At 36.9% G+C, this 12,931-nt stretch overlaps 1 protein-coding gene across 2 annotated transcripts in view; it reads right to left on the minus strand.

The window, feature by feature from the left end:
* The window catches only part of NTNG1 (netrin G1), a 335,602-nt gene that overhangs the window by 51,203 nt on the left and 271,468 nt on the right, over positions 1-12,931 (minus strand). The window contains exons 6-7 of one of the 2 annotated variants that reach the window (XM_080801280.1): positions 7,942-8,007; positions 5,542-5,601 (exon numbers count right to left, since the gene is read on the minus strand). The exons of the other annotated variant lie outside the window; for it this stretch is intronic. Coding sequence (XP_080657406.1) covers positions 5,542-5,601; positions 7,942-8,007 — 126 coding nt within the window. The remainder of the gene's footprint in view (positions 1-5,541; positions 5,602-7,941; positions 8,008-12,931) is intronic. 2 annotated transcript variants of the gene reach the window in all.

The raw sequence follows: 12,931 nt of genomic DNA on the forward strand, positions 1-12,931 counted from the left end.
GGAGAAGTTTCAGAATGTAGTTCCCTCATGGCTGTTTGAAGGGTTCTGTAAGATCTGCCCAATGGCCAGAGCTACATGCTGAGCTCCCATCTGGCAGTTTTATCCAAAAAAGAAAACATATCCTTAGATATTCAAGTTCAACACTTTTAAGACCCAACCCATGAATCTCCATAGACATATCAAATGTCATGCTATCACCTACTATTCTTTGAATTCAATGGATAGTATACATTTTGTGATAACATTATTTGTTTCTGGGTCTTGTTTGAGAATCAATTTATTATTTTCAATAGGATAAGGTAATTAATATAAGTTGTACAAATAATTATATATACAACTCTACCAGCTAAACACCCAATATTAACAAATTTATTTTAGAAGATAAGTGGATATCCAAATGTCTTATAATCTAGGAAATAGGGTAGTAATTTGATTCTTTTAACACTTCTAAGACTTATCTGAGACTTCAGTAAAGCTGTCTTTTCTGGCCATGATATATTTGAGAATGTAAAATGAGAAAAAGATCCTTGAAAACATGAGAGCACTGGATAAATGCAAGGTATCTCAAATGTAATTATTAGGCTGCTGTATTATTTTTCAGTATTCTGTTAATCTACCACTCTTTAGGAAATAACTAGTCTTTCCACATAGGCACAGAATCCTTGAATGATCATTAATGGTGTGGTCTGAGCTACATTATCATATTAAGACCCTGTAGGGATGATATTAATAGTTCAATATTTCTTTGATCTTCCAATTCATTGACCTCCCATGTCCTCCCTTCCCTTCTTACAAAGTACAGAGTCCATGGTTTGTCTTTACAGTGACTTCTTTTTGTACACTCTCAACTCTCTTGCACCCCTAAGTGCCCACCTCAATTATAGTCTTCTGAGAAGACTCGATCCTGCTTAAATCCAACTCTCCATTCTCCATGCCTACACCTCAGCAGCTAAATGTGGCTGGAGTTTTTCTCCAACTATTTTGAAACAAATCTCATTTTAATTTCATGACCATAAACCTTAAAGAGAACTTTAGGAGTGCCAGACAACCCTTCTTGCAACAGGGGACTTCTGGTCCACCACTCTCTCTTGCTTCTCCTTCTTTCCTACTCACTGATATAGGAAAGATGTTAGGGTTCGAAGCTGATGCCAAGAGAGAATTCTTGAGATGTCCTTGGTGCAAAAAGATGGTTTAAGTAAAGCACTGGGACAGGACCCATGAGCAGAAGGAGCTGCACTGGGGTCATGAGGAGTGGCGCAATATATACTTTCAAGTTGGGAGGAGGTTAAGGATAGCTTAAGCCTCTAAGGAATTTTGGAAGCAAGGTTTCCAGGACCTTGAGGGGGCTAGCTATTGTCGGGAAATTGCATTTATTTTCGTCTAATGAAACCTTAGTCTTGAGATCCTTCAGATGTATATCAATGAGCCATATGCTTGGTGGATGACTGCCAACATATATCTTGGGGGTTTAAAGATAAAAGGACTTTTATATGTTAGAGTAGACTTACAGGGTCCCGGGGGTCAGGTTAGGATTGCCCTTTGCCCTTAGCCAAAGTGTCAACATTGAGGCAGCTGGGTCCCTAGAGGAATTTCACTTTGCCTGTTTCAAGGACTTGTCAGTGGGCTGTAGATAGTAAGGAAATTTAATAATTTTTCTTCTGCTTTTGTTTCCCACATCATTCACCATTGTTTTCCCCTCTCTTTTCCTTTTTTTCCTTTCTCCTCAAATGTCTCAGGGCCTAGTTCTTGGAACTCTTTGCTCTTTAGGCTCACCCTAGAGCCAGGATTCTTTACCTAGCCTCATGACTTTATATACCATCTATATGCTGACCTTTTCAAAGTAGTTATTTCAGGCTAGATCAACCACCAGTTAGAGACTTCCTCCAGACTGACCTACTCCACTGCATTCTTAGTCTACACTTGGACATTTAATGGATATCTCAACTTCAAGATGTTTGTAAGAGAACTCATAGGTCACCTTCCCAAACCTGTTACTCACCCAGACAACCCACCCCATCTCAGTAAATGGCAATTCTGTTCCTCCAATTGTTTAGCTCAAAATTCCTGGAGTTGTTCTTGACAGCTCCTTTTTCCCCCTCATCCCTGACAAACAATCAATCAGCAGATCTTGGCTATCCTTTAAAATACTTCCTAAATCTCACCACCTCTTACTACCTCATCTTTAGTTGAAGGCACCTGGATTATTGCTTTGGTCCCCAAACTGCTCTCCAGGCTCCATCTTAGTGATAGTCTCCTCTCCACACATCAGTCAGAGTGACTCTTTCACAACTTTAATTGGGTCATGACACCCCTTTGTTCATAATCCTAATGGCTTCCTGTGTCATTCAGAAGAAAAGACAGAGTTTAAACTCATTCATTCCCAATTGATTTGGTGTCTCATAGGCATCACTCTCTTCTTCACTACAAAGTACAAAGCTCCATGTTGCTCTGCAAACATTGCAGGAACTTCCCTAGGGCCTTTGCTCTTGTCGTTACCTCTGTGTGGAATACTTCACCCCTGGACTTTCCTATGACTTGCTTCCTCAGTTTCTTTTTAGGCTCCTGCTCAAAGAAAATTCTATGACCACTTTATCGGAAATAACAGCCCCCAGCCTAAACATACTAATCCCCAATTTCTTAAACCTATGTATTTATTTATTCTATTTAGAATTCGTAGTATCTGAAACATATATTTCAAAAAATTTTCTCCCTCATCCTCTGAGCATAAATATATAAGTGTAGACCGTGTCTGTTTTGTTCACAGATGTAACCATGAAACTCAAAACATCTCCCAGAGCATACTAAGCACTCAAAAAAAAAAAAAAAAGTCAAATGAACATATCAGTAAATCAGTCATCATCCCGAGGTGCCTTCCTTTGCAAAACAGAGGAAGATACGAGAGGACAGTTATGTTTAAATTCATTCCTCCCTATATGAATTCCATGAGTCTGGCTATATCCCGTATATTAAAGAGTCTAGAAAAACAACAGCCACACAACAAGATATAACTGAGTTAGTGATTATTTTAGCTGAGGGTTGTCTATATGTCAATGAATATCACTTTAGGCAGAGAAAAGATTTATAAAAATTGCCATGGTTTTATATAATTTTTCAATCTCAAATTACATTGTAGACAAGTTTTAATTGCTGTTGTGTAGACAAGCTTGTGGGGTCCTCTAGAACCCATTTCCATGGTGTGGCATGCAAGCATTGGCAACACCTATTTACTGAGAACCACCTTGTGTCAGGGAACAACATGAACCAGTCCTGCAGAATCTACTGCAGTTTCTCAACCTTGGCACTATTTATGTTTTGGGCCAAATAATTCTTCATTTTTCTATATACTGGAGGATATTTAGAAACATTCTTGGCCTCTGCCTACTAGATGCAATAGTAACCCCTAAGCTGTCACAACCAAAAGTCCCCTGGGGAGGGAGCAAAATCCCCCATCAGAAATGTATGACATCATATAAAGCAGTTGTGATAATATGGTACTTAGGAACTGTCCAGTTAAGACCAATGAAAGCTAGAGATGTTTTAAAAGAAGAGTTCAGAGTTGGCTTTCTAGATCAGGAAGACCCAGCCCTCTAGGTAAAGGTTTTCTGATTGACACTGGGTGGGCAGAGGGCTGGGCAAGGAAGGGTTGCCAGAAACAAGAGGTTGGAGAGATAGAGAGTGGAAGATGAAGAATGGCAGAAGAGGAGGGGTTAAATTTCCCCTTGGTGTCTTCTTTCTTACTGTTCCCCATGTTGCCTCTAATCATAGGTTGCATTGCCTACGCAAGTATGAGATCAAGTACTCAGAATGGCACAGGTAGTTTTTTTTTTTTTAGCCAAATGAGGAAAGCTGGTGAAAATTCATTTTAGTCCCTCAAAAAAAAAAAAAAAAAGAAAAAAAGAGGATTTGGGAAAAAGAGTTTAGACAGAAAGGGAAAGAATGAGAACTCTTTAGTACTTTCCCCTTGCTACATTCAAAGAGTCACCCTGCCTCTGAGGGGCCTTCTCCAGGGGTGGCAGTGAAGTGGCCATAGCATTTTGCTGGTCTTTACCTCACCTCACCCTCTCTTGCAACCTGATGTAGCTTTTGAAACTCTTCCACATACATCATTTGATGACAGTATGGATTTTTTTTTAATAAGTCGTTAGGTGGCTTCTCCCTGCCTCTGGAGATGTGTGTGAACCTCATTAGTGCTGCAACCCCAAGAAACGCAAGATTCAATGAGGCAAGGTCGAATTCCAGGTCAAGAGGCCTCTTGTATTTCCAGTGTGCTTGACATGACATAAAAGAGATGGAATCTGTGAGAGCCCCTATTGCTTCCTTTTCTCCTCCACCTCCTTGGTTTCTTTGTGCAGATTCGTGTTTTGGAGATAAAGAAAGGTCGCCGTCCTGTGGCCTCAGTGACCATCTTCTGATGTGCACTCATCCCCAGAAAGGCTTGACACTCTAGGAACCTGTGGCTCTTTTGCTCCTAAAGAACCTAGTCCCCCAATTTCAAATCCATCTGCATTCCCCTCAAAAGGGCACCATCTGTGTTTGATATGTAAAAGTACATGGTGAGGAAAGTTTAAGACATAGTTTAAATACTGTCAGTTTCCCCTTTCCCAACTTAGACCAGTTTTATCTTTTTCTCTATACACCACAGAAGGACCGACTCAACATTAATTAAAATATGGAAAATGATTTGACTCTATTCAATAAGGAATAAAGAAGCTATTATGGTCATTTTCACCAAGTGGGTCAAACTAAATTCAATTTTGCTAATAAATATATTTCTTTGTAAGAGGTGTTTCATGAAAAAAAAAAATCAAAACATGACATAAGCCCAACAGTCAAGGGTGGAAAACAAGACACACCTGTCACATAGGACATTTAAAGGAAAATGGTAAAATAAAAACAGGAGTCTTCATGTTTCCTGAAAAATCTTCATTCTGTGAATGACAGATGCTAGCTGGAATGGGCTATTCATGAGTCACAGATGAGATACTGCTTGCTTTCATTTAAAGAAAGCAATATAACTATTATTTTCAGGTCATAATCAATGCTTCACCCAGTGCAGATCTGCACTGGTATTTGTTCAAATTCATTCCAAACAATGGAAATAGAAATTACAAGGTATTTCATTTGTCACAAAGTCAAATGGGCATAACACATGGAACCTGCCATTCTGTTCTCATGAAAAGCATCCTTGAAACTCACTCTAAGTGAGTTTCCTTATTTTCAATGCAAATGAGCAACAATGTTAATACTCTAACATTCATGTTCTAAACAGGATCCTAAACTGTGTTAATGTTATTCACACATTAATCTTTCAGAAAACAAATGTTGCAGCATTTTTAATTTACAGCAGTCAAGTTTTGAGTGAAGCTTTTTTTCTCTTACAGATGACATTCTCAGTACTATTTGATGCATTGATTGGAATCAGTCAACATGCCTCACCAATAAGCTGATGGGTACACTTCACAGATATTCCAGATTCATACAGTGCAATGTTTCACAACACATAACACCATGAAATCACTGTATGAATCCAAGAATTCCTACCTCTCTTGTGGTTTGCAACTTGAACAGAAGAAACTGTTGACAAAGCTAATTTGGGAGCAACTGGATAGGTTTAAAAGAATGAACAGCACATTAGAAACAATAGTGAAACGTTCAAACTGTAATAACTTATCATCAATCCACGTGAAAAGTAGCCCTAAAGGAAGAGACTATTTGTATATGTTGTTTCTGGGAGATGGTTTCAATCACAAAGGAAGTCGTATTTGGCTGAAAATGGCTTAACATTGTCAGTAATAAAGTTTAGAGGTTTTATTTTCAGAGGAAAAAGAATTACCATTTAAGTTAAGAATCCAGTTATGTAACGATTATTCCAGTAACAATATGGATATTAGGATCCCCTATTGTCCCTCTCTTAAAATAGCAGCCATGTTGAGGTAATTCGCAATCTCATTGCTGCCATTCACTATGGTCAGTCGCTTTGGGTCACCAAAAGCTCATCTATGTATGAGCCAGTTCGGATTATTTTTGTTGAACTGATTAGACATCACAGAACAGAATCACAATGGTCAACCATCTGGCCCCCAGTCTCAGAGTCACCTTGAGTCTGTCTGCCTTTAAAAAATGTAGTCTTCTTCCCAACATTTATTACCTTTGTGATATCAGTTCGCTAATGGCAGAGATTTCTCTCTAAGTTGCCTGCCATTTCTTTTCCAATTATTCATGATGAGTTGTTTGTGAAGATAGCAAAAGCAGGGTAGAGCCTGATGTTCTTTGCAGATGTTGACAAGATAAATTACGCCTGCACAGAACTGGCCTCTGCTAGAAAGTGCACCTTTAGCTAAAATTTCAAGTTTAAGCACTTTGTTCAACTGCTTTCCTTCTCAAATAAATTCATTTGAACACATTATGCAGTTTTGAAAAAAACTGCACCTGGTATTAGCTGGAAATTTCTGAAAGTTTTCAGTGCTGTGACACTGACAGAAAACACAGCAACATAATTAAGTAGATCTGTTTCAGGTTTTGAACAATGAGTAATCTTGTTCATCTCAAAACTCACTGTGGAGAAGTGTTAAGTCTTAGATCCTGTCTTGTATAATTTGTTGAGCTATGAAATTCCATGGAAAATACTGAGTGACATTTCACTGAAGATGCTCTCATTGAACTTGCCAAGGAATAAAGCCACTAAACCTCCCCCGAATCCTCACAGAATTATATTAATAGGGGTGAGCATGATCTGTACTTCTTCTTCCATGTATGTATGCAGAAACTTGAAAAAATTCATTTGGAGCAGATGATTAAGATAATTCTATTTGCTACTAATATATGTATCTAGGACAGTCTCGATTTCATCACTCTGATCAAGGACTGAAAATGCAGCCCTTCCAATTTGACTCCCCAACAAATTGCTAATATATTTTGTTTTGCTTAGCAGCTATTTCCTGGTTCCTCCTTTTGCTCATTTCCTTCTCCATCTGTATTCATTAGAGTTTAAAAGGAACATCCTGTATGTAACAAAGGAAGGTGGAAGCCAAAAATGTGCCTTTTTTTTGAGAAGAAAGAAGGCAAAAGAATACAATTTTCCATTGAAATAAACTCCTATTTATATATGTCTATGTATATCTACAGGCTAGACGTTAATGGGAATTTAACATTGCACTGCATCTTATGAATTCATTTCCCAGTTTTTAGAAGTTCTATTTCTTCCTGTGTAATCACACTGCTTCAGTCTCTCTCTTTTATTAATTTACTTAGTTTTGATGTTAGAGATCAGAAAATAATTACAGCTTTAAGGACAGACAGAAAGCAGTCTGCCCTTAATGCCGATAGAAATAATTGTTAATTCACAGAGGATTTAAAGGGGAAGCCCCAACAGAGAAAAATATACTGTCATGTGGAAGACAGGAAGAGAGAGACAGAGAAAGAGAAAGAGAGAGAGAGAGAGATCCAAATTTCTGCCAATCAATATGGAGCAACAGTAAAAGAAAACAGGTCTTTTAGGGGTTACAATACTTCCTTTATGTATTTTCCCCTTGCCCCCGACCTTCAATACAACTGATGTGCCAGTCAGTTTAGTTAAGAAGAGCAAAAGGGAGACAGTGGAAGGATGTCTGTAGCAACTCACAAGTTTTTAAGACTTATTATTTACATTCCAAACTGTGATGGCAACAAAACTCCAGGCTTCTCTAGGGGCTGACAGACATTCAACCTAAATTTAATAAAGAGCTTATAACTTCTATGCCATCTAATTTTCCCCTATGTCTTCACTATAATAATAATATTTCCAGGACGCTCTTCATATTAGAAATAATATTTGAATCATGATTCTTTCAAAGACATGGCATTCATGATAATGCTCTTATTTAGTGCTAAAAAAGTAGTATATGGGATTTTTCCCCTAAACATGTGGGATTTTATATCAGTAGGAATTTTACATGCTCCTACCTTGTTTTGGGTTAGAAACCTCAAGGGAAGAAATATTCGGCCATATCCTATTAAACTTTGGAGGATCTGCATGCATCAGGAAAAATCAGGGTATGTTATTTTCAGCTATAATGTCATTTGGTCTAAACAGAAAATTATATGGACGAAGACACAAACCACACATCTGGTCTTTAACTTGGTTGTGGATGCACTTAACAAAACATGACTCCCGCACCAAACAAGAGCAAGCAATTGATGATTCCCAAAACATTGAATGGACATTAAATATATAGCCCCTTCGCTAACAAAGCTATATACATTTACTTTTGCAATAAACTAGAGTGTTCTTACAAATAACCAAATAGGGACTTCAGCATTTCAAACTGTTATATAAAGCTGGTGCCTGAAACTAGAAGATAAGGCGAAAGAAATAATTTCTCACTTGAGGATTCCATTCTCTGCAATTTATATTTACAGATATGAACTGGCTGCATTAGTCTTTCATGAGAGATTCTTCGGGGTGTGTTTTAAGTGTGAGCCATTATCTCTGCAAAGAAGTGGATTTATTTCCTATTTTTATTTATGCAATTTCTCAGAGAAAGGAAGGGAATACTAGTGATTCTGGCTCAAGGAGAATAGTGCAAGGTGCTTCTGATCATAGCTAAGGTTTGTATGTGTGGATGTGTATATGTCTTCATGATTTTTTTTTTTAACCTCAACCTATGTTTCTACAGTTTTTGGTTCCACCCAGAAGTCATTATAAGCATTGTTAATTTGAGAACTGGTGTTCTTTCTTTCTTAGATTCACCAGTGTGTGAGTGTGTGTATATATATACATACATACATATATATATGTATATATGTACATATATATATATGTATGTATATATATACACACACACACACACCCATATACATACCGTGGAAAATGAGAATAGCCAGGTTTAGGACTGGATGCTTTAAAATTACTTTTGTGAAGGTGCGTAACTATTAAAGCAGTCATTTTTATGACTCCAATCTACAACCCAATCAGATCAGCTCAAACTACACCTTTTGTGTGGTCTTTTGGGACCACCCAAGTCCACAAAAAGGGATCTCACCTCTAAACTCCTATAGCATGTTACTTACTGTCTGTACTCCTGATTTCTCATTGATATGTGGATAAGGGATGAGTTTTAATATTGTTAGCTTGAATTTCATAGGTCTATTTCTCGTCTCTGTAATTAGATTGGATCTCTTTGAGGAAGGGCAAAGCCTGGTAGGAGGCCTCAGTAAATATCTAATAATTCAGTAATTGATATCAAGTGGCTAGGCTACTGTAAACAGGTATTATGAGATTGTTTCCTCCATAATTAGATTATAACAAATAACATTCTTGCAAGACATGGTACTTTCACTCTAACTTTGGTTTTTAAATATTTGTTAGAAAAGTTGATCTATGGTTGTTTTGTGCGTGTGTGTATACAGAGGTAGATGGAATCTTAATATTGACATTACTACATCTGTCAAAATTGAAGAATGCAAGAAGAATGTAATTCTATTTCCCACATTTGTATCCAAGTGTCACCTAGATACTCAGTAACATGTAGGCAGAGTATCCAAGCTGTTGACTGAATGCTGCTTTTCACTTGAGCGTCCTGGTGCTGGATAGATACTGGATTAACAGAACAAGTTTACCTGAGCTGTGACGATCACTTTTGGAAAACTATACATTTGTATTTTGAGGGAATTAATATGATTTTTATAAATTATTTAGAAAAAAAGTTGTTGTTGTATATAGAATATATAATTATTTATATTATTAGCTTCAAAGTAAGAATATTTCAGTTCGTTGAAATGGTTCTCTCCATCTTTTTCTTGTAGGAGACACAAATACAGGTCATAAGTGGGGGTGCTGTTCGTAAATTTAATGTTAAGTACTCAGTGACTTGTATGTCTTGATGAAATTAAGTAATATTATTTTGTTAATAAGCTTTGCCAAGAAATCTAAGACAGAAATTTATACCAAATCAATTTAAAAGTGAGTTTTGAAAATTAGTGCCATAAATTAAGCTCGATTCCATATTCCAATATATTAAATATTTGCTTATGCCTATTTTCAGCATATTCTTTTCCTAGTGTTTTATAATTTTTCCCTGGGGTGCGAAGGTTCCACTTTAAGGATCTTTCTATATGCACAAAAAGTTAACATAGGTCATTCTGCTTCTGAATTGTTAACTACCTGACTGTATGGAATTACCAAGACAGATACCTCAGTTACTATCTGATCCCTACCTAGATTACAACTTTCCTCCGAATTTTGTACTTAAGATGGTTTCTTGCGGGAGGGGAGGTAGGTAACCCTTGTATTTACCTGGGAATAGAATTAGACATTTTTACCCCAAATAGTTTCCATTATGTGGAATGCCTAACTTTCCGAACAATCAAAACTCAGAACCACCAGCAGTCATACCACGTGGAAATCCTAATCTAATCTATACGTGACTCTGGTGGGATAAAATTTTATGTGCTGATTTTTCCTTGGGAGGAAAAATGTCCTGAAAAAAAGTTACTGAAATTTGTGGTCTCTAGTTAAATTCTTACAACACGTTACTGTCTGTGCAATCATGTTGCAATATTTGGCCATCATGGGATTTTTAAATTACTATCTCATCTTATCTATCTACCTATCTAATTTTTTTTTTTTTAAGTAGGCTCCACACCCAGAGTGCAGCCCAATGCAGGGCTCGAACTCACGATCCTGAGATCAAAAATCGGACACTTAACTGACTAAGCCATCTTATTTTTTAAAAAATTTATTTTTCTTATAATTGCAAGGCCAAGTAAGGAAACAACTTAAAATTAGGCAGTTGCTCTCTGTTTACTCTTACTATTCTAAGATCTTGGCTCAAATAAATATTTAATCAATATTACTAACAAATGTTTAATTCCCAGGAATAAAATGCTCATTGGAGGTGATATTAATAGCACAATTGAGACAAAATCTATGTTATCATATCCAATTCTAATGAAAATCTTTGTAGCATGTAGCCTCAGAGAATTTTTAGCCAGTGGGCCACTTGTTTCGAGTAGGGGGAAATTACAAATAGAAAACAAAAATTATATTACATTAAAAGTATTGTATTGTCTCTTTGGGAGAACTGTGGCAGAATTTATTAATTTCATTTTTTCATGATTTAACTAGGGTATATCTATGAGTCAATTCTAAAGTCTGGGAATGGCAGTTTCTTACAGGGCAAATGGTACTGTGAGTCAGAAAAATGGGATTTGGTCCCAGTTCTACTAATGAGGAACTGTCTGGTTGTTAATTTCTCTAGATTTCAGTTTCTTATCTGTAAATAAAGGTGCTGGACTAAAAGGTCTCCAAGGTTTCCCTCAGCTGTTAAGTTCTATCACTCCAGTGGTCCTCTCATGATCTAGCAGGGTCCCACTCAAGTTCATGGAAGGATGAAGCCTGTTGCTCTTTGGAGAATCTAGAGGACTAAACAGGAAGGGAAATTATTGCTCCCTGTTTTGAAAGTGGATATTTTGACTGTCGTAGTGAAACTCACACTGGACTTGAGAAATTACTGGGATGAGGGGAGGGATCCCCACATGTGCCCAATGGGGTTGTAGATGGCCAGTCATTCAAGAATAGCCTTTTATGGAAATCCCTATTTCTTAAGGATGTTGGCACAATACATCTGGGAAAATGGACCGGGTTCATCTTGATGATCTTCTTGACTAGACTCCAAAGACTGGCTCTAGGAGTATGGAGACCATAACCACGTACTCCACAACTGTCCCCCTAAAAAAAGAAACAAAATATCTGCAATGTCCTCCAGATTCTATTACTCTACTGTTATTGTTGAATTTGCAAAGCACATTTATGGGAACCTTAAAAAATATCTATTCAGGGGAGATTTTTTAAAGACCTGGTGCATGTAAGTAGAGGTCAGGCTGGATTAGAATCCCAGTTTTACTGCTTGGACAAGCTCCTTAAGTTCTCTTTGTCTTTCTCATCTGTATTATGGGGATGATGCCATCATCTGCTTTCAAGACTCAGTGGGTTAATATTTGCTTGACATTGTGGTGAGCATTCAATAAATGTTAGCTCTTATTATCCCATTTGTGGTTGCTGTTCTAATAAAAATCAGATTACTGTAGTAGTAACAGTCCTTACTGAATTGAGGTAGAGAAAAATAATGTGTTCCTCCATTATTTTGCAATCTTAATTATTCCCAAAGTGAATGATTCTGATATGTAAAAAAAGCTCACTTAAGATATAGTTTACTTTAGGGAATAATCCAGTTTTAGGGTCTCCATTGATGAATACTATTGTTCAGAAAGCAATAGAAATGATTTTGGAGATATTGTGAAAAAGATTTAATTTTTAATATTTAAAGACAAAATGTCAATTTCCAAGTTTCTTTTAGTTTAGAATCAATCAGTTTTGACTATGAATCAAATATATATCTTATCTGAATTTTATTTTTCATTAGGGAGAGAATTCGGGAAACTGTTATGTGACAGTGTGGTTGTGGCACTTCAAACTTGTTTTTGTGAATCAGAAAAACTGAGATTCTAGTTGTGAAAGGGAAACTTTGGAAGAAAATTTTTCTTCTCTGTACTCCAAGAAAAACCCTGCACTATACATTGGAGAGAACTATGCGACAGTTGGTGAAATTGACCATCTATTGCTGATGCCATAGTTTATCAAGCTAGAACACCAGCTTGAAGCAGAAGGCTAAAAACATTGTATTATATCAAGAAAGCTTTAGAGGTAGGGTTGTTTTAGAATATAAAGTCGTCTTCTATCATCCATGGCACTCCCTTTGCATGAACTGTAGGCAGCTTTTAAAGGGGGCAGAGTAAAAACAGAGTAAGTTGTGACCGTGATATCCCATCTCTTTTTTTGTTTTCTAGAAAGTTGTACCATGTAGAATTTCATACTTCAGTAGTTTCATCAAATGAGAAGGTGAATTCTAATAACATGGTAGAATGTGAAGAGTCCTAATTTGGAAATTGGACA

The sequence above is a fragment of the Martes martes genome, assembly GCF_963455335.1.
Source record: "Martes martes genome assembly, chromosome: 4".
Lineage (NCBI taxonomy): Eukaryota > Metazoa > Chordata > Mammalia > Carnivora > Mustelidae > Martes > Martes martes.